Consider the following 27,883-nt stretch of genomic DNA (forward strand, 5'->3'; position numbering starts at 1 on the left):
TGTACTTCAAGTCCATCAGTACACTAAATTAAGTTGCTTTAACTAAAATGGAAAAGTATGAAAAGCTAGCTAAGATTGGAGAAGGGTCTTATGGGGTCGTATTCAAGTGCAGAAACAAATCTTCTGGACAAGTGGTAGCAATCAAAAAATTTGTGGAATCCGAAGATGACCCTGTCGTTAGGAAAATAGCACTACGAGAAATCCGCATGCTGAAGGTAGGTCACACTCTGCGGGGCATCTGCCTCAGAGGGAGTCGGGTGAAGCGAGCACACTAAACAACCGAGGATCTTAAAGTCCGACTTAACTCCTGCAGATCAGCCACTTTGGGAGACACTGTGGGACTTTGGCTTCTGACTTTATCTGTATGTGTGAGTAGGGGCTTAAAACACAGAAGTATTGTCCACCCACATTCTGGTTGGGAAACATCCCCGGTGTCCTGACCCCACTATTTACCAGCTGCCTGCCCATCTTCTGGACATTGCCCCCACACTCTTTCCCAACCAAACAGCAGAACTACAGGAGCACTTCCCTTCCCGGCAGAGAGGGGCCCCCAGAACCCTTGTAGAGGCCACACTTCCCGGCAGAGAAGGGCCCCCAGAACCCTTGGAGGTGTCAACAGAATCCACCTCTGCCTAAGTATCACCCAGCCATGTTCATGGTTTTTACATTTTTTCTTTTGTTGCCATTGTTTTTACTCCGATGGAACTCCATGTAGAAGTTTCATATGTTCTCAATGGAAATGCTTTCCCAGCCTAAAAATCCTTACATTTTTTAAGAGCTATCAGGCCTGGGGTATGCTTCTCCAATGTGAACATCTGTGGGAACCCCTAGATCTACTGAAATGCAGAGTTTGGAGGTGGAGGGATTTGGGATGGGTCCCAAAGTGTCTCATTTTTAAGAAGCTCCCAGTGATAGAGACACCTCTAATGGGTGAGCACACATTCATTATCAAGACCCTACAGTTTGAAGAGCACACAGTCAACCTTCATTTTCTAAGTATCTTATGTTATTTTTTAATGGAATTTCAGCTCATAAATGTGAGGAACAATTACATCATTTCTACTTTTCAAATATTATATGTAGAAGTCTTCCCCATCTTTTGCTGTTTCTTTTAAAATATAATTTGATTTAAAAAAAAAAAAAGGTTCCATCTTAACACTTGGTCAGCAGAGGGCGCTACTAAGCCTGCCTGTTCGGGCGACTTTGCTGGGCTAAGCTGTAGGATCTAAGACGGAGGAAAAAAAACCTCTTAACCTAACCTTCTCCCTCACCCTCTCTGGTCTTCAGATAAATCTAATACCTAGGTTTTTGCTTACAGGTTTAACTTCTGATTTAAAACAGCCCCAATCTAAGGGTGAGCCCTAAGACACAAGTAGCCCAAAGTTCATTCCCTCTGCCGGGCGGCTGGTGAGGGCTCAGAACGGTTTGCCGGCCTCTTGCTGTTGCTCCACTGCTAGCGGGGAACACATCCCTCTATATTTTCCTCACACTCTCCCCCTATTTAACTTGGATTGGCTTCTTCCTCACACTACCTGTTACCCCTTAGGCAACCACAGTGCAGGCTAAGTCAACGTCATTTGCTATGTAGGTGTGAATCGCTGGCCTGCCCAAAGTTTGGCCAGGTTAAACTCAGGCACAGCGTGGAGTTGCAGTGTCTGTGAATCCCTTGTTCGTCTAGCGGGGAAACTGTCCAGCTTCCGAACCGTGGTTTGCTAGAGCACAAAGCAGTGAGTTTCTTGTGAAAACACCCCTGTTGCCCTTTGACCTTCGGTTCTTTCAGCCAGTGGCATACAGAAGGCAGATTGACCTGGGACTCTGGACACATTTCCCATTTAGAAATAGATTCGTATTTCCCCAACTATTGAGCAGCAGTTGTCAAGGTGATTTTGTTGTTGTTGTTGTTGTTGGTGGTGGTGGTGGTGGTGGTGGTGGTGGTGGTGGTGGTGGTGTGTGTTGGAAAATTGATCTGTCTGATGGATATATAACAAGGCAAAGGGGTTAAGGTGAGGTCATATGTCCTGGCTTATAGTTTTGCCCTAGCTTCCTGTGGAGCTAATAGCCTACCACTTTGGGAAGTGAGCTAGTGTGAACACTAAATTACTTGGCCTCTCTTGGCAGAGGCAGAGCAGCCATGTGTGAAGGCTTGGCTACAGTTGTTATGGTTTCTACCTGTTACATTGACTTCTATACTAAGATTTTTATAGTCACTCTAAGGGAGAGATTATCTAAATTCATCAGCAATTTAATTCTGGTTTACAATATTCAACAAGGGGCTGGAGAGATGGCACAGCAGCTAAGAGCACTTACTGTTCTGGCAGAGGACCTGGGTTTAGTTCCACAATCACCTATAACTCTAATTCCAGGTGATCTGATGTCTTCTGGCCTCTCTGGGCACCAGACATACCAGTAGTGCACATACATACATACATACATACATACAAACAAAACATTCATTCATATAAAAATATTTTCTAAAAATACATGTATATGATATTATATTGCACAGAAAAACAAAACAGAAGGAAAAGAACATAGAAGACAGCTTTCTGAACCATTTCTATGTGGCCATAGAATGCCACACATAAAACATCTGTACATCAGAGCAAGCAGCAGAAGCAACCAGAGGACAGAACTCAATGAAAAGCATATCTAAATGCATGAACCTGGGAGACTCCTAAGATACAAAGTGTAACAGAAACTTATGACAAGAGCAGACACCAGAACCCAGACTGCATTTAAATCCAGCCAACATTGGCATAAGTCCATGGTGAGGAGGACTGGAGAGATGGGCTTGGATTAAGAACATGTACTACTCTTGTAGACCATGGACTTTGCTTTCCAGCACCCACATCAGGTGGCACACGACCGCTCCTGGGGATCTGGTGCCCTCTTCTGGACTCTGCAGCCACTCACATGTATGTGCATAGACGCACACAACACACTGCCGGGCAGTGGTGGCGCACGCCTTTAATCCCAGAACTTGGGAGGCAGATGCAGGCAGATATCTGAGTTCGAGGCCAGCCTGGTTTACAGAGTGAGTTCCAGGACAGCCAAGGCTACACAGAGAAACCCTGTCTCCAAAAACAAAAACACACATACAACATATAATTAAAAATAGAATAAACCTTTTCTTAGTCCATGATAATGTGTAAGGTATGTAAACACTGATTATTTTATAGTCTTTTGCATAATAATTCAATTCTTTGTTTATGTTGTGCATTGTGTGTTCATGGTTTTCGTACACTGCATGGTGCCTTCACATTAGCGCATTGCTTGCACTTGGCCCTCACGAGGGGGATTTAAACAGTTTAGCTACTATCATTACTGATTTGTTACAGATCTTAAATTCATTCAGCATTGATGTTGATGGCTCAAAGAGCAATCAATTGATCTTAAACTGTAACAAAATTCTGTGTGAGGGGCTGGAGAAATTGCTCAACCAGTAAAGTACCTGCTATACAAGCATGAAGACCCCAGTTCGGATCCCCGGCACTCACGGCAAATTCTGTGACAGGAGGATATCTGGGGCTTGCTGGACTGCCAGTCTCACTGAGTTGGTAAGCACCACATCTCAGTGAGAGACCCTGTCTCAAAGATGAAAGGGAGAGGGGAGACAAGATGGCTTAGCAGATAGATGCTTGCAGCCAAGTCTGACAACCTGAGTTCAATCCCTGGGACTTAAGTGATAGAAGGAACCAGTCCCCACAAGTTGTCATCTGACCTCCACACTTGTGGCACTGCACATCCATGGGTATGCAGAGGCCCATGCACTCAGACACACATATATTAATTAGTTAGTAATAAAACATTAAAGGGAAGAGAAATTAAGAACACCTGATGTCGACCTCCAGGCTCCATATGCGCACGCGCACACACACACACACACACACACACACACACACACATATACACATACACCAACACACAATAAAAGAAAACAAAATTTCTTCACAGAGATAGAATGACTAAGGGGCCTTGTCCTCTTGGCATCAGGGCAGATCTGGGGCAGCTGTGGGTGAAAACCCATCTCTAACCTGTGCACTTCAATTCTTTTACAGCAGTTGAAACACCCAAACCTTGTGAACCTCATCGAGGTGTTCAGAAGAAAGAGAAAGATGCATTTGGTTTTTGAGTACTGTGATCACACACTGTTAAACGAACTGGAGAGAAACCCAAACGGGTAGGTGATCCGGAACCTGGAGTTCTGTGGCCGGTTCTCTTTCACTCTATGTGTAGCCCCAAAGAGCAACCCAACCCCAGTCTCCCAGTCTCCCAGCCCCACCCCTAACCCTACCCCATCCCCAGCTACTCTGATGCTTTCTCGGCTACACCTTCCAGCTTCAGGTAGGATTTGCTCAAAGGGTGATGGCTATTAACCCAAAGTGTAAGCAGAAGAAGAAATAGGCAGCGAGTATAAACCCCATTGTAGCTTGAGGGGAAAGCATACACAGGGTCATCTGACCTCAAGGAGTGCATAATTCCATGTGAGGAAGTCCAATCATATGGCCCACCAGTGAGTCAAAGTATAAAAGCACCTGTTGGGGCCGGAGTGGCGGCTCTCTGTTAAGAACAGCAAGTGCTGCTCTTGCAGAGGACCCAGGTTTAGTTCCCAGTACCCACATGGTGGCTCACAGCCATCTGGAACTCCAGTTCCAGGGGATCTGATGCCCTTTGCTGGCCTTCCTGCACAAGTTGCATACATACATGTTGGTAAACAGTCAAACCAATAAATAATAATTAAATAACTTTAAAAATGACTGAAGTGATTAAAAGATTTTACTGAAATGAGCATGTTTTTGGATGGAAATATCTACTATAAAAATATAAACATGTTGTCTCATCAGGTTTTTTTTTTTTTGTAACACGAAATTCTAATTAGAACAATAGGATATTTGTGGTGGTTTGTATATGCTCAGCCCAGGGAGTGGCAGGATTAGAAGGTGTGGCCCTGGGAGTAGGTGTGTCACTGTGGATGTGGGCTGTAAGACCCTCATCCTAGCTGCCTGGAAGCCAGTATTCTGCTAGCAGCCTTCAGGTAAAGATGTAGAACTCTTAGTTCTGCCTGCACCATGCCTGCCTAGATGCTGCCATGCTCCCACCTTGATGATAATGGACTGAACCTCTGAACCTTTAAGCCAGCCCCTATTAAATGTTGTCCTTTATAAGACTTGCCTTGGTCTTGGTGTTTGTTCACAGCAGTAAAACCCTAACTAAGACAATATTTTTTAAACTTGAAAAAGTTAGAGCCAAGAAATTTTTTTAATGAAGGAAAGGAAACAGGGTCAACAATGTTTTAAATCATAGACGTTTTGGTGATTGTTTTTTTTATAAAAAATAAAGTCATGAATAAAACTGAAAAAAAAAGAATGTCAATAAACTATTAATAATTCAATAAGTTAATAATTTTTCAAATTGGATAAGATGGATGTCGTGGTATACCAGAGGCTGAGACAGGATGATTGTAAGTTGGAGATTAACCTGAGCCACTTTGTCAAGATCCTGCCTCAAATATTTTCAAAAGGGTTAGGGATATAGCTCGGTGGTACAGAGCTTGCCTGGCATGTATAAGGCACAGGGGTTCCATTTGAAGCCCACCCCAAATAAAACAGGTATGCAGGCCTTGTCTACCTACAGAGGGTGTAACTAGATAGGTCATTTGGCAATAAGTATGAATATTTTGAAAGCTGTTGTCAACACAAAATTCTTCTTAGAAAATATATAACAAGGAAATATTCCCATAAGGGCAAAATTAAACAAATTCAAGCAGATATTTAGAACAGAAAAGATTTGGACTGACCTGATTTTCCAATAGTAAAGAATCACTGAGCCAAGACATGGTTGTCCCTTGATAAGTCCATCCCTACATTTAGCTGTTTGTCTTCTCTTTCTTTTAACCCCATGTAAAGTAAGAAGTGGCTGCACACACCTGTAATCTCGGTTCTGGGAAAGTAGAGTCAACAGATCCCTCACTGGCAGCTACTCTAGCTAAGTCAGTGAGTTCCAGGTTTAATGAGAGACCCCGCCTCAAAATAACAGTAGGTTTGGAGAGATGACTCCAATAGTTAGAGCATGGACAGCTCTTCCAGAACTGAGTTCGATTCCCAAGTACACATCAGGTGGCTCATCACTGACTGTAACCACAGTTCCAGGGAATCTGACACCTGTAGCCTCCAAGGGTACCCACACTTGAATTCACACATATACAGACATGCACACATGAAAAATTAAATGTTATTTTGTTAAAATTTAAATATAAAAGATTGAAAATATATCATTAAAAATAATAATTATAGATGGCTTGAAGAAGATCCCAAGAAACCAACCTCTGGCATTCAACACACACACATGTACACACATATACATGCACATACACATGTCTCTCTCTCACACATACACATGTCTCTCTCTCAAACATACACATGCACGTGCATACACACACACCGGAGTGTGCACACATGTATGCAAATGCCCAAACACCTATATATGCGTCTCCCTCTCTCTCGTACACACACATGCACACACATACACGGACACACACGTGAATCTGTAAGGACAGTGTCATCTTCAGGTGACTAAAACTGCAGTTCCTGAGCTGGGTAGCTCGAGTCACGTGGACATTAGCTTCAAGCTTTTCACTATTGCTTTTAGTATTTGTCTTTATGCTCAACTAAAGTATAATACTTAAACACCAAGTATCCACCGATTTCTACAGGGAGCTTTATTTCACTCCGTAATGCTTTGAAAACTTCTGTCTGCAGCAGAGTGGCGGAGTGTTCTTCGGTCTGAACCTGGCGTGTCTTTCTACACCCTCTACAGTTCCATCTCCTCTGTAAAATCAGTGTGACTCAGCCCTAGTGCATGTCATCCATCCAGCAGTGGACTCTGCCTCCTTGGCATCTGAGCTAAGCTAAGAACCATGAAGTCCCAGTAAGAAAGCTTTGCATATCCTATTAACAACCGATACCCCTATTGAATTAGCTCTGCTTGGTTTCTCATTAACAGCGTTAGCAGTCAGGGTTCTGAAACATTTCTGACTCCTCATACCCTCCTTGTTTCCCAGGTTCCCTCACCTGGAGTCTCCAGGTGCCTACCCAGGATCCTATGTCTGTTGATATCGCTGCCTAGTGCCTGTGCCCGTTCCCTGAAGCCTGAAGCCACCCCTCCCCCCACCACGCTCACCTTCTATATTGTCTGGGTTGCTCTATCAGCTTCCTTTTTTCCACATTTACTTCCTAGCATTGTATCACTTCTTGTTTGATTCTTTCAATGGCTTTGACTTTAGAGCAAGGTGCAGGTTCTGGAAGGTTCTATGGGACTCTACTTTGCTTCTGCCTAATATTCCCTCACACTCCTAGTTCTTTTTCACCCCAGAGCATTTTCTACCTTTGGGACCTCTGGTCACTGTGCCTGGGATGTGATAATGTCTACTGGCTTCATCTGACCTCAGACCTTCATCTCCTGAACACAAGTTGATGCTAGGCCGAAGTATTTGGGTGGTAGCATTCTCAGTGAATTGAGGGTGTTATTCCATTTTCACAAAGGAGAAAATGGGAGTTTCTATAACTTTCTGAGTAGAAAGCAGCATAGTGGGGTTTGAAGTTGAATATTCTGCCTTTTAGTGCCCAGGATGGCTATGGTCACCCTTCTACTTTTTAAAAAAGAAAAGCTGTCACCTCAGGTTTGTGTAGGAAAGGGTGGCCATAGACAAGATTACAACAAAATGCAGTACAGGAAATAGGAATAGCTATTTCATATGGAAAAGAATTTATACTGAGAATTAGGTCTCTTATAATATTAATAATTAAGAGTGTAATCAAAGGTTGCCACCAGGTACCAGATTGTCAAGGGCATGCCACTATAATCAGACCCTAAGATAAGGAACTGCTCTGAGAAAAATACCCCCGCACACACACACATCCATTGTTCTGAACAGAGCAGCCTCATATCCCAGCACCTTGTTCCCGGGCTATAACTGACGACCTGAGTTCAAGGCCAGGAATTCCCATTACAGAAGCAGAAGGCTCACTCCCTCAAGTTGTCTCCATGCTACTGACATAGGCACACACATGTACCCAAAATGAGCAGATTAAACTATCATTTAAAATTTAAATATACAAATTCAACGTTTGAGTCTCTAGTTTCTAAAAACAACAGTCCTGTATACATCAGCAGAACTGAAATGATGAACAACACGCTGAGAAAGAGCTCCACAGGGCCTGTACCAGAGCCGGCCACACTGAACTTGTAACTGCTGAACGGCAGTAGAGCCCAGCGCTAGCCACCTGACTTAAACATAGCTGCCACAAAGAAAAAAAGTCCACGTAGGAGGGGGATATGTCAGAAGTGGGAGGGTGGTGAGGATAACCAGGGGCCCGGTTATCTATTTGATGTGTGTACATACAGATGTGTGTATGTGTATATATGTGAAATTGTATGTGAAAAATAAATTATAAAAACAAAACAGCTGCAGATGAAAAGAAAAATGAGGAAGGAGGAGGAAGAAAGAAAGAGAGAGAGAGAGAGAGAGAGAGAGAGAGAGAGAGAGAAGGAAAGAGAGAAAGAGAAAAGAGAAATCCAAAAATGATGACAGACAGGGAGGGGCTGGGGACTGACTTAGCAGTTAAGCACTAGACATAGGACCATGTGGATCCCTGGAGCCCCATGTAAATATACAACCCACCTGTAACTCCAGCATTAAAAGGCAGAGATGGGATCCCCAGAGCAAGCTGGCCAGCAAGACTCACCATATCAAAGAATCTTGGTTTGACTGACAGACTGTCTCAAGATAAAAAAACAATCAAAGATGATTCCTGACACTCTCCTTGAACCACCTTATGCATGTACACACTTGTACGCACGCACACAAAACCACTCATGCACATCCTATAAAAAATGAATAAGGAGGGCTGGAGAGATGGCTCAGCAGTTAAGAGCACTGACTGCTCTTTCAGAGGTCCTGAGTTCAATTCCCAGCAACCACATGGTGGCTCCCAACCATCTGTAATGGGATCTGATGCCCTCTTCTGGTGTGTCTGAAGACAGCTACAGTGTACTTATATACATAAAAATAACTAACTCAAAAAAAAAAGTATTTAAAAAACGAATAAGGAAAAAGGGGGAATACAAAGTCATGAAATGGAAATATGTAAAGGAGGAAGTTTAGTGTTCAACGATCACGTGACTATTTAACGTGAGGCAGTCTCATGCAGCCTAGGATAGCCTCAGTCTTGTATGTAACTGAGAATAACCTTCAATTTAGGAGGTAGAGGGAGGAGGATCAGCTCCCCTGTTCCCCAGTAAAAATAATAACCAGCCAATAACTTGTCAATACTCTGCACTCGAAAGGCTGGTTCTGCCAGGGACCAGCTCATAGCCTCGGATTCTTACACGACCTTTATTCTCTCTGGGCTCCTCATTGAGCGTTGACTCCTCCTCCCTTGGGCAAGTTGTGTGGCCTTTACACAGCAGCCCAGCGCCTGCTATGCTGTTTCCCACCAGCCATGTAGGTGGTGCACAGACATACAAGCAGGCAGAACAACCACACAGATAGTTTCAAAAGTGATTCTAGTGCCCTACTCCCTTCCACTGTGCCCTTTGCTCCCCCCGACTCCTGCCCTGTTCCCAGCCCTTGCTCTTGGGACTCTCATCACAGGAGTTCTCTTCTTCTTTGTTTTTTTCTATCTATCTACCTATCTATCTATCTATTTTTTAAATCAAATCGTAATTCATTCACACAGGGGTTATAAACACAAAAAGGCAGGATGTGGAGAAGGGGATGACACCGGAGTGTGGGTGTTCAGGGGGAATACAGACATCTTACAGAACAGGGTATCAGCTGGGTGAAGGTTCAGGGGATAGGTCACTATGACTCTGCCTATGATTCACTTGTCCTTATCTAAGTTGGTATTATCCGCCAAGGCTACCTATTTACAAGGTCTGTCACTACTCAGACTGGTAAATTTCCACAAAAGCTGCCTGTTTACAATAGCTTATAGCCAACTGTTTCAATGTTTTTCCACAGAGACCCAAGACTTTGTATTAGCATGCATGTATGACAGGCCTATTGCTGATTTTAGGCCTATGGCTGATTTTAGGCCTTCATTGTATAAGCAGGGCTGCCCCTGACATCTCCTCCCTTCTCTAAGTATAGAAGGGCCGTGGGGATTCTAATCTTGCGAAGGCAGGGATAGAGGCCTGACCTCCAGTAATTGAAGGGGACCTTGTAATGGTTCCAGTCCCCCTGTTGTTGTCCAGTGAGGCATGAGGGTCATACCCATCCTGATGTCTTTTTCCTGGAGAGGGGATACTTTTGACATCAACATCAACCCCTATGCAGTCAGGCTTGTCCCTCAGGGAACCCAGAGAGATATTTTTAACTTTTTTTTATATTCCCTTGCAGTGCTCAGCCTCGCAGCCTAAGCAAGAATTCAGATCGCCAGTCAGAGGGGGTTCTGGGTGGCCCCTCTCTGCTTGGTCTAAGGGCAGAAGTCCCCTCTTTTAGGCTGGGTGGAAATGGGTTTTGGGATCACCCATCACAGGAATTTTCATTTCTTTTTTTTTTTAAGTAGAGATCCTTGAGCATCAGTCATCTTTTTTTTTTAGATTATTTGTTTATTTATTGTATGTAAGTACACTGTAGCTGTCTCCAGACACCCATATGAGGTCATCAGATCTCATTGCAGATGGTTGTGAGCCACCATGTGGTTGCTGGGATTTGAACTCATGACCTCTAGAAGAGCAGTCAGTGCTCTTAACCACTGAGCCATCTCACCAGCCCAGGAGTTTTCATTTCTATTTTTGATCTTTCTCTCCAGAGTTTCTGATGGAGTGATTCAAAGTGTGCTATGGCAAACCCTTCAAGCCCTGAACTTCTGCCACAAACATAATGTGAGTAACATTTTCTAATGCTAGGAAGTTCTCTGTACCGACTCTTTTGACGGAGAGAAAGAAAGACCCTGAGGACCAAGATCAAAGCAAGTGCCATGAGAGGAAGGCAGTTCCATCACTAAGGGCTCGTCTCCTGGTTCCATAAGAACTGTTATGATGCTTTGTGAATTCAAAATTGTATGGACTTAATGTTTTCCTCCACCACAGAATTGATTCCTAGCATTGTTTAAATTGGGTTAAAATAATCTTATATATTATAGCCAGACGCATCATGGCACTTGTTTGGTTTTCTTCTTTTCTTTTTTTTTCTTGGGGGGGGGTGGTTTCGAGACAGGGTTTCTCTGTGTAGCCCTGGCTGTCCTGGAACTCACTCTGTAGACCAGGCTGGCCTCGAACTCAGAAATCTGCCTGCCTCTGCCTCCCAAGTCCTGGGATTAAAGGATGCGCCACCACTGCTCAGCCTATTTTTCAATTGCAAGCCATGTATCTAACACTTAGACTAATCAGTACTGTTGATTCTTTGTCATTTTGATGGCTCAGATAATTGTCTTACAGTGCATTCACCGGGATGTAAAACCTGAAAACATCCTAATAACCAAGCAAGGAATGATAAAGATTTGTGACTTTGGATTCGCACGGATTCTAAGTAAGTATAATCCTGTTTTACCTGTTTTGCCTAGTTCAGACGACTAGAAATTGATATCATTCATAGTCTTACTTAAGCTAATGGATAGACACTAAGGTCTTGTTATTCAAAGAAGAGGAAAATCTCATTTTACCCTTTTGGAGCCAGCTGACAATTCAGCCAGAATTTATTAGATGACATCTTTGCGTGCTTGGCCCCACAGGAGTGGAAAGAAATCATAAGCTCATTTCTGCTCTATAGGCATTTATCACCTAAAGTAAACGAGGTGAAAGAATGGAGCAAGATGGTTGGCCATGAGGCACTAAAGCAGACAGCTCCCTGGAGGGAGACAGCAACATGGGCTTGAGTGGTTGGAAAAGCTCCGCAGAGCCCGTGATGCTGTAAGAGTCAGCTGGAAATTACAGAGCCTCCAGGATTCAGAGACAGCACTATTGAAAAGCATATCAGCCAGGCAGTGAGGGCCAGAGGGAGCAGGAGAGAACTAGCTCTCTCTGTATTGGCAGCACGTACTTTACTGTGGCGATACAGATCCTCAGTGCTCCAGTGGCACCCAAAGGTGACCTGAAGAAAGGCCGGGCTGAAGCGAGACTGGCCAAGATTTCCTGAGGTTGCTGGGCTTTGTGGTGCAAAGCAGTAGGACCCAAATGATACGCAGGTCCTGTCCTGTGGCTGAAAAGAGAAACTGACAAACTGAGACACTCCTAAGCCAGGAAGTATGTAATAACTGCGTTCATCTGGTGAAGGAGAAGATCCTGGTTAGAAATGATGGTCACAGCTTTGTCAGTGACACTAGGAAATGTTCAAAGCCTAGAGAGATGGCTCAGGGTAGAGCACTTGTCCTGGTTACATAGGGAGTTGAGCCAGCCTAGCTACACAAGTCTGAGGTCCAGAATTCCAATTCCCAAAAGCCATGTAAAAGCTGGATGCATAGCATGCATTTGTGATCTTGGTGTTCCTGGGATGAGATGAGAAACTGAGATAGGAAGTCCAGAACCTCGAAGGCACATAGCCTCAAGGATGCAGCAGCAAACCAGAGACTGCCTCAAACAAGGAAGGTGAGGGGCTGATGCTGGAGGTTGTCTTCTGAGCTGCACGCTTGTGCACACACTTGTATATGTGTATACAAATACTCATATGCACATACCAAATTTAAAAAGAAAGAAAATGTTCAAGACATCATAAGCAAAAAAAAAAAAAAAAAGCTAGCTAAAATTAGACAGGCAATGTGAGTGAAACTGCACAGGAACCACATAGGGAAAAGGGCTCAATTGGCAGAGCGCTTGCTTAGCATGCTGGAAGCCTGCACAAGCTGGGCACGGAGGCACACAGTTGTAATCCAAGAACTTTAGGAAATAGAGATGGGAGAATTATGGGTTATCCTTGACTAAATAGGGAGTTTGAGCCAGCCTGGGCTACACAAGACCTTGTCTCAAAAAAAAAAAAAAAAGCTTATATAATTTTATGAAAGAGCCATGGATAGTCAAGGTTGTTTTCTGTTCTGCCTGTGAGGACTATTGATTGATGAGCAGCAACACTTGGATTCTGTCTTCTCTGGTGGTCAGATTGCTATCTGTGTGTCCCTCACTAAGGAGAACTGTCACCCAAGTATAATAATGCACACCCGTATGTCCAGCTGTGTACAGATGAAGCAGCATGATCCAGACTTAAAGGCCAGCATTAGCTTCGTAATTAAATCTTGTCTGAAGCTGTAGCGGTTCAGTAGTCCTGAGCTCAGGAGGTGAGCAGGCATATTTCTATGAGTTTGAGGCCAGTCAGGGCTACATAGTGAGACCCTGTCTCAAACACATGAAACAAAACACATAACTGCCTGGCATGGTGGCACATACCTTTAATCCCAGTACTCGAGGGACAGTGACAGCAGATCTCTGTGAGTTAGAGGCCACTCTGATTTATTTAGAGAGTTCAAGGACAGACAAGGCTATATGAAGAAACCCTGTTTCAAAAAGGAAAAAAGAAAAACATATTTATTTAGAGTGTGTGCATCCCACAGGGCACGTGTGGAGCTTAGAGAACAACCTGACATCGTGGGTTCTTCCCTACTACCATGTACTTCCCAAGGATGGAATTCAGGTGGTCAGGGTGGGCAGCCAGCACCTTTACCCACTGAACCATCTCACTGGCCCAGACCTATTTGTTTAAAAACAGAGCAGTACCCATTTCCAGTTCCTGCAGGCCACTAGTTTACCAATTTTTTTCCCATGTGACTCTTGCTACCAAAAGGCCTATTGAGATTGTCTGTCTGTCAACTTCCCTCTAGCCTCAGAGGAGAAAAACTGGGAGTCCAGGACCTCCAGCTCATGTAGTATGGTGGGGTTGGGTTCCACCCACCTGACCATGGGCAGGGCAACCCTCAGGGCAATGAGACATGTCTAACCAGAGAGATTTCTCCAGCTCTCCATAGTCTGTCCGTCAGACAGGCATGACTCATGGTCCAAGGAGTCAAACGGAGTTGTCACGATAGTCACAAAAGATAAATGTAGAGTCACCGGGTACAGCCATCCAGGATGGCAGTGGTCTCTATGGCTGCCAGAGTGGACAGCCACAACCCATGGGGCTTAAAGCAGCAGAATGGGATCTCTCTTGGTCCTGGAGGCTCCTTCCTGCACCCCGGGCTGTCCTGTCTTTCACCTGGCAGCCACATCCCTCAGCATCTGTTCTAACTTACTGTCTGTCTACCTCTGTGTCCCTGTGAGGCCACCTTGTAAAAATACCAGCCCTGGGACTGGGGACATAGTTCAAATGGTTAAGTGTTTGCTGTACAACCATGAGGACCTGAGTTCAATCCCCAGAACCCACATTTAAAAAATAAAAATCTAGATATTATGTTGTATTATGTTGTATGTTGGTTCTATGGAGACAGAGACAAGCAGATCCCTAGCTGTGCTGGTCAGAGAGCCTAGGCAGACTGGGAAATTCCAGGTAACAGTGAGAGTCTCAGTGTCAAATCAAGGTAAGGGTGAGGGATGGGGCTCAGACACTGACAGGTGTATCTAGCACACATGAAGTGGTACATGAGCCAGGAATGCAGCCGACCTCTAATCTCAAGGTTTGGAAGATAGAGGGCAGGGTATTAGGAGATCGAGGACCATGGATGCTTGAAGCCTGTCTTAAAACAACAACAACAAAACAAAAGGGACAGTGGCCTGAGGAATGACAGCTGAGGCTGATCTTGGCCACACACACTTATGCACGTATACATTCCCTCCCCCACCCTCCACGGACTCCTACCAGTCCCTGGATTCAGGGTGCACTCTTCTTCACTATGGCCTCACTGTAACTCAGTAACACCTGTAAAGACCCCATTTCCAAACAAGGTCAGATTCACAGGTACCAGAAACTTCAAACTTACATGTTTTGGAGTCAACACAGTTTAGTCAACAACAAGCACTGTGCTAATGAAAAATGGAATCAAGTGGGGCTGGAGAGATGGCTCCGAGGTTAAGAGCACTGGCTGTTCTTCCAATGGGCCTGGGTTCGATTCCCAGCACCTAGATAGCAGTTCACAACCGTGTGAAATTACAGTTATAGGGAATCTGACACCCTCACACAGACATACATGCAGGCAAAGCATCAGTATACATACAATTTTTTAAAATGTATTTAAAAAAAATAGAAACACTAGCTTAAACTTAAGTGTCAGAACAGAAATTCTCACACCTCACACCTGCCTGGGACAATTCTTTCACATTCTCCAGCTGGGATGCTCTCTGTGCTCAGTGGGGCCTTGGTTTAGTGAGTGTCTTACTCAGTGTCAGGAGGACCGCTGCCTCTGACTGAGCTGCTGCTCCAGGGAGTGGGTCAGAGGTGCTGGGGCCGTAGGATGCTGCCGCTCAGCTGCCTGGTGCTCTCCTCCACAGTTCCAGGAGATGTCTACACAGATTACGTTGCTACCAGGTGGTACCGAGCCCCTGAACTTCTGGTGGGAGACACGAAGTACGGTTCCTCTGTGGACATGTGGGCCGTCGGCTGTGTTTTTGCAGAGCTCCTGACCGGTCAGCCACTCTGGCCAGGAAAATCAGATGTGGACCAACTTTATCTGATCATCAGGACATTGGGTATGGATTACGTTTTGTGGCTTTTGTGTTCATTGTAGCACCTGTATGGTAGATACTGGGATGAACGCAAGAAGCTCATTGTTTCTCTAATGCTCTGCGGGGGAAGTTCTCTGGGCTGTCTGTTGTAGCAGAAGCCCAATCCTGTCTGAACACACAGTGCCAGCAATGAGTCTACAAAGGCCTTGCCAAGAAAATCCAAGTAAGTCTGATCTAAATGGCAGCCAACATTTAAAGTAATATTAACATAATTCATTTGTATAATACTTTAAACACTGTAGTCTTGAGAGATGGCTCAGGGATTAGAGCACACATTGCTCTTGCAGAGAAGCAGTTTGGTTCCCAGCACCTGATTCAGGTGGCTCATAACTGCCTGTAACTCTAGTTCCAGGAGATTCAACGCCTCTGGCCCTGTACTCGTGTGTAACCATCCACCCCCAACATACACATAAGTTAACTAGAATAACTCCCTTTTCCCAAACTAACCTTTTATTATTTTCTTAATGTTTTTAATTGAAATAGAATGATGTCACATTTTTCCTCCCTTTCCTCCCTTCAGCCTCGCCCATTTCTCTTCCTTCCAACTCCTCACGTGCCCTCCCCCACTCTCAAGCTGATAGCTTATTTTTCTTTGATTATTATTGTTATATAGTGCACATATATGTATACGTGTGTGCCAGCTGGTTCTGTGTCAACTTGACACAAGCTAGTGTCATCAGAGAGGAAGGAGTCTCAGTTGAGAAAATGCCTCCATGAGATCCAGCTGTAAGCCATTTTCTCAATTAGTGATAAATGGGGGAAGGGACCAGCTCATGGTAGGTAGTACCATCTCTGGGCTCTTTAAGAAAGCAGGCTGAGTAAGCAGCACCCCTCCATGGCCTCTGCATCAGCTCCTGCCTCCAGGTTCCTGCCCTGCTTGAGTTCCTGACCTGACTTCCTTCAATGATGAACAACAATGTGGAAGTGTAAGCCAAATAAACCCTTTCCTCCCCAACTTGCTTGTTTTGGTCATGGTGCTTCGTCACAACAGAAACCCTAACTAAGACCATGCGTATGTACACACACACACACACACACACACACACACACACACACACACCCCTGAGGAAGCTGACTCTCCTTCTCCCAGCAGCCATCAGTACCCTGTGGTTCTTTGTTAGGGGTTAGACCCCAGGGAACTTCCTCCTTCTGCATTAGCATGTCTGGTGATGCTGCTGTTTGTTTATGCAGCCATTTCTAGGAGAGACTGTTTGCAGCAGACTTCCTGGTATTCTGGCTCTTACTATCTTTCCACACCCTCTCCTTGATGTAACCTGAATCATAGATGTAGAAGCTGTGATATAGATGTATCCATTGTGGTGGGCTCCCCATGATCGGCAGAGCTCAGTATGGTTCAGTTATGGTTGTCTGTGATGGTCTCCATTTGCCATAAGATGAAGGATGGTAGCTGTACTTGCCTGTGGGTGTAAGTGCAAGATTTGAGTGTGGTAAAGAATTATTGCTGGCCTATAAAAGTGGCTGCAGTACATTCCTATCTAAGGTCATGACGTCATCAGGCCAGGGAAGCCAGTTAGGTTTCTAGTATCCTTCCACTGACTTGGGGACTTCCTTCCTGTCAAATGAACCTTCAGTCCACTTATGGGTCACCTTTGCAGCTTTACGCATCTCTTACCATGTTGATGGTTGTCCTGGTTCATACTGTCGCAGCTGCTCAGGATTGTTTAATTGCTTCCTTTCTTCAGCACCTCACATTGTTTTATATAAGTAAAAAAATATTAAAATCATTTTTAAAAACTGTTAAGGAAGTTACATTTTATTTAAAGATTTGCTTTATTTTGGCCAGGTATGGTGACACATGTCTTTAATCTCAGCTCTGGGGAGACAGAAGCAGGAGAATCTCTGTGAAGTAGAGGTCAGCCTGGTCTCTATAGTGAGCTTCAGGCCAGACAAGGCCATGTAGAAAGACCCTAGCTCAAAAAAAAAAAAAATAAAAATCAACAACAACAAAAGATTTGCTTTAGTGTGTGTGTGTGTGTGTGTGTGTGTGTGTGTGTGTGTGTGTGTTTCTGGAAGTGGAACCCAAGCCCTCTCATGTGTTCTAAGCAAGCTGTCTTCCACTGAGCTCTCTCCACCGGCCCACTTGGAACCTTGTTTCATGAGCTTTGGTCACTGTGTTATCCTTGACAGTCAGAAGTCAAATCTTCTGTGTCTGGAAGGGGATCTAACCCATGTAGGCCACAGACTCACTCTAGGAGCCTGCAAGTAAAGCCGTTGGCCCCTCTCTCCATGGATGAACACACAGAATCTTTCCTGAAACTGCTCTAGTGTTCTGCCTGCTGGTCAGTTCTCTGCTTCCTCTCTAGCTCATTCTCCCAGGCAACAAGAACTTATGGGGCAGGGCATTGGTACAGTGCACACCGTCTATGTGTGGCTCTGTTTGTTCCGCTCCCTAACTCCTTAGACAGACCTGAAGTGAATCCTGTTCATATGAACCTCCTGCTCCTCACTGATGCAGTGGAGATGAGAACTCACACTTCTCAGGCTGGGTGCTTGCTGAGCGTGCATAAATGTCTAGGTTTGATCCTGTCACTGCATGAATCGGGCACGGTGGTCCATGCTTGTGATCCCAAGATGCGGGAAGCAGAAGCAGGAATATTAAAGAGTTTAAGGTCAGAGTCAAGGACACCATAGGAAAACCTATCCATAGAGACTGATCTGCCAACTTGGGAACATGCATGGGACTAGCCCTTTGCACATATGTAACAATTGTGTAGCTTGGTCTTCATGTGGGACTCCTAACAGCAGGGCAGGGGCTGTCTCTGACTCTGCTGCCTGCCTTTGGGATCCTTCCCCCGTATTGGGCTGCCTCATCTACCCTCAATAGGAGAAGATGCGCCTAGTCTTACTTCAACTTGAAATGCCAAGGATGGTTGATATCCACAGGAGGCCTGCCCTTTTCTGAAGAGAAAGGGAGGAAGAGTAGATGGGTGTGAGAGAAGGACTGGGAGGAGAGGAGGGAGGGAAACTGAGATCAGGATGTAGATAATTAATTAAAGAGTTCAAAGTCTGCTTGACTTTGAGGCCAGTCTGGAATAGACAAGACCCTACCTCAAAGGAAAACTAAAAAGAACTAAAGAAAGAAGGGAGGGAGGGAGGGAGGGAGGGAGGGAGGGAGCCAGCAATTCTATCATCAGGAAAGCAGATGAAGAGCCCAGTACTCTGCCACTTAGTCTTAGAAGGAACCTGATTAGTGTTGGAAATTGGTGCTAGTGCTTTGAATCTGTGTGTCCACACACTGAAGGTCCTTGTCCCTAATTGGTTTTTGATCTATCAAGAGAGTTGTATAGAGAATAGTCTTTACCTGAGCATAGGGACCTTTGCCCGGCTCACACTGCCCCTGTCTGGAGAAAGTGCTCAGGTTCCTTAATCCCAGAATTTTAGGGGATTTTTAAAACACTTTATGATTCTCATGAGCTATGTGGTTTGTATTTTACAGGAAAGCTGATCCCAAGGCATCAGTGTATCTTTAAAAGTAACCAGTTTTTCCGCGGCATCAGTATACCTGAACCAGAGGACATGGTAAATGGCTCTGTGTTTGGTGGTTTATTATTTGTGCTGTTTCTTTCTGTATGGAGGTGGTTGTTTCATGTGTCTGCTTTGGGCTGCTGCTTTCCATATGAAACACAGATGCAAAATTAAAATAAATCAGTTTAAAATATATAAGCCACACACAGAAGGACATGACAGAATTCCTAACTATTCAAGGTGCTGGATATTTGAGCTCAAGAGCTCCAGGCCAGCCTGGGCAGTTTTAAGGTCCTGACTCAAAATTATTTCTAAGAATCCAGGCATGGCAACATGGCTGTAATCCTGACACTCAGAAAGTTGATTAACACAGTTTGACACCAGCCCGGGCTATACAGCAAATTCTGGAGTACAGCAGCCAGAGCTATATAGTGAAACTGTCACCAAAAAAACAAAATCAAAACAACAACAGCAACAAAACAGGAGCAGAGATGCTCACAGGATAAGAGTGCTTGTCACACAAGCATGGGCATCCAGTACTCATGCAAACAGGTAAGTGTGACTATACATACCCACAGCCCCAGTGGTGGGACAGGGAGCATTAGGGATTGCTGACTGTCAGCCCAGCTTAAAATCAGCTTCAGGTTCAGTGATAAACCCTCAAGGGAATAGGGGGGAGTATGACGGACTCCCAGTGGCCTCCTCTGGCCCCCTCGCACAGGTATGTGGTTTTACACATTGGCACATGTGTACCTCCCCCCCCACATAATATTAAAATAATAGTAATTAATAAAGATGACAGGAAGCCGGGTGGTGGTGGCACACACCTTTAATCCCAGCACTTGGGAGGCAGAGGCAGGCAGATTTCTGAGTTCGAGGCCAGCCTGGTCTACAGAGTGAGTTCCAGGACAGCCAGGGCTACACAGAGAAACCCTGTCTCGAAAAACCAAAAAATAAATAAATAAATAAAGATGACAGGAGGAAAACAACAGTTTACCTGTCTTATCTCTTGCATAATTCAAATACATTTAGATTTAAATAATTCTTAGTGTCCAACACAATACCTTGATGTTTTTGATCAAACACTGAAGTTAACTTTCCCTCAAATAATTACTTTCTCTTAAATAGTACTTCAACCCATTTTATTTATTTTGAAGATATGCTCTGTCTTTATTATTCTCCAGCTTATAGAACAAATCTGAGAGAAACAAATAAAAACATGTTCAAGTCAAACTCAGTTTACCTATGTAATCCTAGCACATAGGACACAGTAGCTGAAAAATCATGAGTTCAAGTCCAGCCTGAAACATAGACTCTGTGCTACGCATCACCCTCCACAAAGCAAAACAAAAAACCCATACCTTTTTGTTGCATTGTGAACTCTGAGGTTGTTTTATTTACTATGACAAACTTTTTCTAGTTGTGATATGACTCAGCCCTCTAATCCCTCTGGCTGGAATATTGACATACCCTTAGTACACACCTTTAATCCCAAACAACGAAAGTAAAATTAGTTTGTAGTCATGGGAAACACTCATGTTTGAAAGTGATGTCTAATTGAGTGGCAGACAAAGTGACAAATCAGAGAAAGATTTGACAGGATAGGATATGCCCAACTCTCACCAGGAGTGGAAAGGGAAGCTACTTAAGAGAGCAGTACAAAGAGGGGAGAAGGGGGAGGGGAAGAGGGGGGGAAGAGGAAGGGAAAGGAGAGGAGGAAAGTGGAGGAGGAGAGGAGAGGAGGAGAGGGGAGGGGACTGTTTAACTGGGACAGTTACAAAGAGACAGGTTGCAGAGAGAACAAGCTAGACATCGATGAAGATAGAACATGCCAGAGAATGAGGAGGAGCCAGAAGATTAGAACAGATTGCCAGAGGTAGTTTGAGGCCAAGCAGAGCAAAAAGTCAGAGGCTGAAATCAGTCAGCTTGGAGAGGTGTTTGAGCCAGAACAGTTGAGTTGAACCAGCCAGCCAGAGTTCAGAAGAATAAGAAAAGATGAACGTATTCAGCAGTAAATCTCAGAGGCTGAAAATATTCTAGGCCTAGAAAAGATTGCGCAGAGACTAGAAGCTTCCAGGAGTAGGCCTAGGTTAGCAGATGGAGGCAGTAAACCCCAGAGATGATAGTTACTCAGGTGAATAAAAAAATATTCTTTTTAAAGATTTATTTATTTTTATTTACATGAGTACACTGCAGCTGTCTTCAGATACACACTAGAAGAGAACATCAGATCCCATTACAGATGGTTGTAAGCCACCATATGGTGGCTGGGAATTGAACTCAGGGCCTTTGGCAGAGCAGTCAGTGCCCTTAACTGCTGAGCCATCTCTCCAGCCCTAAAAAATATTCTTAACCCCATTTTCATAATTACCTCTGGAAAATCATTCTACAAAACGTACTACACCCTTGTAACTCCTGATCCACAGATGAGAGTGCTCCCGGTCTGGCCTTGTCTAGCTTTCTCTATTAGTTCACCTGAGCTCAGAGTCTGACCTCCAAAACTCCATGCTGATTTTGATGTTGTTTTCCAAGCCTGTAATCCTAGCACTAAGGAAACGAGAGGCAGGAGAATGCCACAGCTGCGGGTCAGCCTGGTCTACATCATGAGTCCCAGAGCAATGAGATTCTGACTCAGAACACCACCACCAAAAACCATTTACATTCTCGCTGCCCATTTGCCCAGCGGAGGGAAGGAAAGCACCTTCAGGAGAGGCATGTTCCACACACCACCATGCTGAAATCAGGGAAGCTTAAGAAGGGGTTAATCCAAGAAGCCAGATGGTGATTTAAGTCCATAGTTTCATGTAATGTCTTAATTTACCTAAGATTTTCACTTTTACTATATACAGTTTGTAAAACTTTCACAAATATGAGAATCAAGGTTGACTTACAAAGATAAATGTTAAATAAGAGGCCTGGGAGATGTTGCAGGATATTTGATCACACTGTGAACCCTGAGATTGTCTTGTTTACGAGAAAAACCTATTTTTAGTTGTGGTGTGGCTCAGCCTTGGCGCACACCTTTAATCCAAGAGCTTTCTGCCTGAATATTGTAAACAGCATTAAGTAAAATCAGCCATAGGTCAGGAGCTCGAAGCAAGCAACCAGGTGACAGGAAGTGAACGCTGGATTGTTAAGAAAAACCATAGAGGGGGCTGGGGAGATGGCTCAGTGGTTAAGAGCACTGACTGCACTTCCAGAGGTTCTGAGTTCAAATCCCAGCAACCACATGGTGGCTCACAACCATCTGTAATGAGATCTGATGCCCTCTTCTGGTGTGTCTGAAGACAGCTACAGTGTATTCATATATAATAAATAAATAAATAAATAAATAAATAAATAAATAAATCTTTAAAAAAAAAAAGAAAGAAAAACCATAGAGAGTAAAGCACTATAGAGAGTAAAACACCATAGAGAGTAAGGGGGAGTCAGGAGGCTAGACAGAGACACAGGAAGTAGAAGGGAGGGACATTGAGTTGGAAGGAAATTTTTTTGAGACAGCATAAGAGAAGGCATGGCTTCTGGGGTGTCGGCTGGGGAGGAAGGTCAGCTAGGTGCTTTCTCTGCCTCTTGAGCTACCAGGCTTTCACTCCAGCATCTGAGTCCCGAGTCTTCTTTAGTAAAATCAAACAATTGGGATTCTTTTTTTTTTTTTTAAACAGCAGGGAGATGGCTCAGCAGTTAAAGCGTTACTTCACTTGTATGTGAGGAACAGTGTAGAGTCCCCACATCCATACAAAGGTGGTTAGCTGTGGTGGCCTGCCTACAATTCTAACCTCAGAGAGTGGTCCTGGAGCGAGCTGCCTAGCGAGACTAGCCTCACTGACGAGCTCTCAGTCTGCAACAAAGCAATAGACAAAGGATGGGCCTCGACATCAACCTTTGCCTTTGTGCACACATGTGCACACTCAGCCATACAGGTGTAGAAATACGCACACACACACACACATGCAAAAATGGGAAAGGGGGGGGAGCCACACAAGAATTATTTATTTAATGTAAAGAGTCGATTGTTACTCTGAACTCTGCAATGTCTCCATTTTCTCCCCTCCCTGCTATTCTGAGACGCTTCGCCTTCTGTTTATTGCTGTAGTGTTTTCTTGTATGTCCGTCAGTATGTTTTCAAGAATGCCCAGTGCGTCCTCATTCATATGCCAGGCCCCGACAACCAGGCACTGGGGCAGGGTTTCAAGTGGGGCATTTTTCAGCTTCGTATTTGGATCATCCCTGTACCCTTCCCTCCTAGGGTTACCAGCACCAAGTACAGCACTTAATTACAAAATGAAGAAAGCACTCTGGTTTTATATTTCTTGAACCTTTATACTATACTATGAAATTATGTAAAAACATGTTTTTAAAAAAACTTCAAAAGGGTCATCAAGCATACTAAGGGTGTTTCTTCAAGGTGTTCTTATTGTCAGGTACACACACGAGGTGGGAAAGTGTTTGCCTAGCATGTATAAGACCTGTAAGATTCCCCAGGACTATGTACATACATGCATACATACATACATACATACATACATACATACATACATGTACATATCCATTACTTCGTGGTTATGTGACACTGAAATTCTTTGTTTTCCAGGAGACTCTTGAAGAAAAATTCTCAAATGTTCAGCCTGTGGCTTTAAGTTTCATGAAGGTATGTGGGAATTAACTATAAATTATAATGATTGGACCTATATATAATTATTCAGCATGGAGGTGGAGGAGCTGTGAGGAATAGGGAGCCAAAGTAGGGAATGGCAGTGTAAGATGATGGTGGGGGTGATAATGGGGGGAGTCACATCCATGTGCCTGATGACCTGATTTTAATCCCTGGAACCCCCTCACAAAATGGAGAGAACTGGCTTCACAGAGTTATCCTTTGACCCCACCCCTCACCCCAACATGTTCCACCACATATGTGCCAGGTATATGCACCCTCTCACACACAGACAATGCTTAAATTACCTTATAGAGAGAAATGAACTCCACCTTGGATGTTGCAGTCTGTCACACTCTGACTCCAGACCTTTTACCAGGTTTGAAGCTTGCCTGCTGAAAGGTGCACTTCCAAGGACTGGCCCACATTATCAGTGCTCAAACGGTTAGTCAAGCAAGACATTGTTCTCAGTCTGAAGCTCCAGAGAACTCAGAATGACAGTCTCTTCTTAGACTCTGAAAATGTTCTTTAAATAAACACAACTCATTTAGTGGACGACATCTCCAAAGATTGGAAACCCCACATAAGAATGTGAGTGAACTCAAGATGTATTTGAAAGTGTGGTGGTTAGTTTTAATCGCCAATGTGTTTATAGCCTAAAATCACCTGGGAAATGAGAGATTGTCTAGATTAGGTTGGCCTATGGTCAAGTCTGTGGGAGATTACCTTGATTGAATTCATTGAGGTGGGAAGCTCCGCCCACAGTGGGTGGAACCATTCCCTGGGCCTCAGCTCCTATTGTGTGAGAGTTGAGAAGGTAAAACTGGGCACTAAGGTGAAGCTCTAACTCGCTGATGCCTGCTCCTGTGAATGTAATGTGACCAGTCGCTCCACAGTCCTTTTTTTTTTTTAAATCTCTTCAACAACACTGACACTAGTATCCAACATATAAAAGGTACTTATTATATATCACCAAAATAAACTAAATAGATGAATGTTTATTTAAATAATGTTTATTTAATGTGGGTTTACTAATAAACCCACATGGTAATTTTCAATTTACCAGAGGCCGATGGTTGATACATTTTGTGTTTGCTCAATTGTCCATCTTTGGTGTAATTTTGGGTCATTTATCTGATTATTACTGTGTGTATATGCACACAGAGGCCACAACGTGTGTGGAGGTCACAGGGAAGCTTGTGGAAGTTAGTTCTTTGTTCTCCTGTGGGGGTTCCTGGGATCGAACCCTTGTCAGTCTTGGCAGCAAGCACCTTTACTCTGAGCCAGGCAACCATCTTATGCTGTTCTGGGGATCAAACCCAGAACCTCATGTGTGCTAGGCAAGGACCCTACCACCTATGTCCCAGACTGGCCACTTGCCTTCCTAAACCATGTCTGCCAACCTCTAAACCTCTTTTACTTTTTCTCCCTTTCCAAAGGGGTGTCTGAAGATGAATCCTGATGAGAGACTGACCTGTGCCCAGCTCCTGGACAGTGCCTACTTCGATTCTTTTCGAGAGGATCAAATGAAAAGAAAAGCCCGGACTGAGGGGAGAAGCCGAAGACGGCAGCAGGTATCTCTCCGTTCCCAACTTGAGGCAATAGAAACACACTTTGGTTTTTCCCTTTTCTGCTTTTCCAAGTGAGGCAGCAGCAACACTTCTGATTTAGTTGTATATATCTCAGTAGATATTGGTGATTGCTGAAATAAAAACTACAACTGTGAGCTTGTTGAAGAATCTTACTCTAAGCATACATCCCTACAGCAGGGGCTGTCAGTCATGTTTCCCAGCTCACTCTCCAGTTCGTCGGCTCAAGTGAGCCTCCTGTCTCAGCCTCCCTAGTAGCTGGGATTAGAGGTGAACAGCATTGTGTTCAGTTTGCGTTTGAATCAGATATTGCATCCTTTCTGTTACATCGATTGGATATACAACCTGCCAATGACGTAACTAACAGCACCCTGACCACAACTGGGTTGAATTTCCACCACCACTGGGACAGACTCCACCCCTTTTGTTAGCCTCTATCTGCCTGTCTCTTGCCCATGCAGGCAGCCAAGACTGCCTCTTCTAGGCTTCTCCTAGAAGCCAAGTACTAACCTTTACAGATCAAAAGGAAGTCGCCAGGGCTGGGAATAGTTCAGTGAGAGAGCACTTGCCTAGCAATCAAGAACTGTCATACAGTGCGCTAGTATTACAGAACAAGATGGCAGACTCTCATGAGAAGTGTTGACTCTGCCAGAAACTTCAATATTAAAACATAAACCACGATAGTAGGTTTGTCTTGAATTTTTTTCTCTTCATCAGTATCAAAAATAAATAATATCTAACCTATAAAAGGCACTTAACACATATCATTGAAATGAATTAATCGATGAATGTTATTTATCAACAAGCCCACTTGTTAACCTTCAATTTATCAGTGGCTGATGGATGATATACTTGTGTTTACTTAATCTTCCATCTTTGATCTAATTTCTGGTCATTTATTTGTTCACTACCACATGTTCCATAAAGGAAGTGTAACTGGGACAAAAGGTCATGTCCACCATCCCTGAAAGCATGAAAAAGCCTGGTACTCCTTTGTTCTAGGGATTGCTCTGCAGATCTTGTCTGAGGGTGGCTATCTCCCCTACCCCCTCCCTCTTTTTCTCCATATCTCTCATATCCCACTCTTAGATGGCTTGGCCATCCTGACACATCCTGACACTGCCAGTCTCTTAATAAAGTCCTTTCCAGGTTTTACAGGAAGCATCTCCTTCCCTTGAAGGCACAATCATATTTGTTTCTTACACATATCATACCAGCTCTGTCTAATACTCTCCCCTGCCCCCCACCTCAAGGCCCAGTCTTAGTCTCCAGGCCCTTTCTCCTAATAAACTTCCTTCCAAAGGGTGGTGATAGATCAGCATCCTTTCCCAGATGAAGGGCTGCCATTCCATTTTCATTATGTATAAAAGAAAGGACACAGAAGGAGGAGGAAGGAGGACCAGATGTGAACTCTGGATCCTTTAATGGTAAGCAATGACTTCCTTAAGACCAGTGTCAGCCGGGTGGTGGTGGCCCATGCCTTTAATCCCAGCACTTGGGAGGCAGAGGCAGGCAGATTTCTGAGTTCGAGGCCAGCCTGGTCTACAGAGTGAGTTCCAGGACAGCCAGGACTACACAGAGAAACCCTGTCTCGATAAACCAAAAAAAAAAAAGACCAGTGTCAATGGATGTAGGAGAAGACCTCACCTTTTAAAGCATGATATAAGCAGAAATGTTATCTCCAGGGATTCTTGTGGAATAGCTGGTGGAAGTCTTAAATATCAACTGCACACTCAGAAATACCATACTGAAGTAAGTAACAGTATGTCTGTGGGAACCCCAAAATAACTCACAGAACCAAGTTCCCCTTCGGGTATCAAAGGAACATGATTTTTTTTTTTTTGAAAAAGGAGCAAGCATAATTTTAAAATTGGTGACTTTTGACATCTTCGCACTGTGTATGTGTGTTTTGCTGTTGTTGTTGTTTTTTTTAACACTTTTAACCCAAGTGGTACCTGTGGGAATGGTTTTCAGTTTACTGTCTCACATTTGTCTTGTTCTGTTAGAATCAACTGCTGCCTCTTATACCTGGAAGCCACATCTCCCCAACACCTGATGGAAGAAAACAAGTCGTCCAGTTAAAATTTGATCATCTTCCAAACATTTAGGAAGATGATCCCCCATCCTTCCCAGTGCATGTTTTAACATGTATACATATGTACAGGATAGGGAGCCCGGCGTCCCAAACGCAGTGAGCAACGTGAACGTGAAGGCGCCTCTGATCACCATGGGCTCCTTCCCTGTGCTGTCTCAATGCCAACTTCATCTCTTAGAGCATCCTCTTTAAATGTTGTAATGCCAAACAGCGCATACGAGAGAGAGAGAGACAGAGAGAGCGAGACAGAGAGACAGAGAGACAGAGAGACAGAGAGAGACAGAGAGACAAAGACAGACACTGACACTTCCAGTTTCACCGGAGCTGGACTCCCTTAGGCAATTGATACTGTGAATCTGTGGACTTAATGTTTTGATTTATGGAAAGATTTCCACATAGTGTCTCACTTCGGCTGAC

The 27,883-nt window shown here is 44.1% G+C and overlaps 1 protein-coding gene across 1 annotated transcript; it reads left to right on the plus strand.

Annotated features, from left to right (window-relative positions):
* Nucleotides 1-47: 47 nt before the first annotated feature.
* On the plus strand, nt 48-27,883 carry Cdkl4 (cyclin dependent kinase like 4). The gene is made up of 9 exons (XM_028765155.1): nt 48-215; nt 4,059-4,180; nt 10,815-10,887; nt 11,443-11,533; nt 15,412-15,609; nt 19,103-19,185; nt 23,723-23,779; nt 25,222-25,356; nt 27,378-27,883. The coding sequence occupies exons 1-9, from the start codon at nt 48-50 to the stop codon at nt 27,477-27,479; spliced, it is 1,029 nt and encodes a 342-aa protein (XP_028620988.1). The 3' UTR covers nt 27,480-27,883.

This window comes from Grammomys surdaster, unplaced genomic scaffold, assembly GCF_004785775.1.
Source record: "Grammomys surdaster isolate TR1022 unplaced genomic scaffold, NIH_TR_1.0 149, whole genome shotgun sequence".
Classification (NCBI taxonomy): domain Eukaryota; kingdom Metazoa; phylum Chordata; class Mammalia; order Rodentia; family Muridae; genus Grammomys; species Grammomys surdaster.

Coding starts and splice junctions, on each gene's coding strand:
- Cdkl4 (XM_028765155.1), top strand. CDS start 48: ATGGAAAAGTATGAAAAGCTAGCTAAGATTGGAGAAGGGTCTTATGGG. Junction 4,181..10,814: donor CTGGAGAGAAACCCAAACGG/GTAGGTGATCCG, acceptor CTTTCTCTCCAG/AGTTTCTGATGGAGTGATTC. Junction 11,534..15,411: donor TGGATTCGCACGGATTCTAA/GTAAGTATAATC, acceptor TCTCCTCCACAG/TTCCAGGAGATGTCTACACA.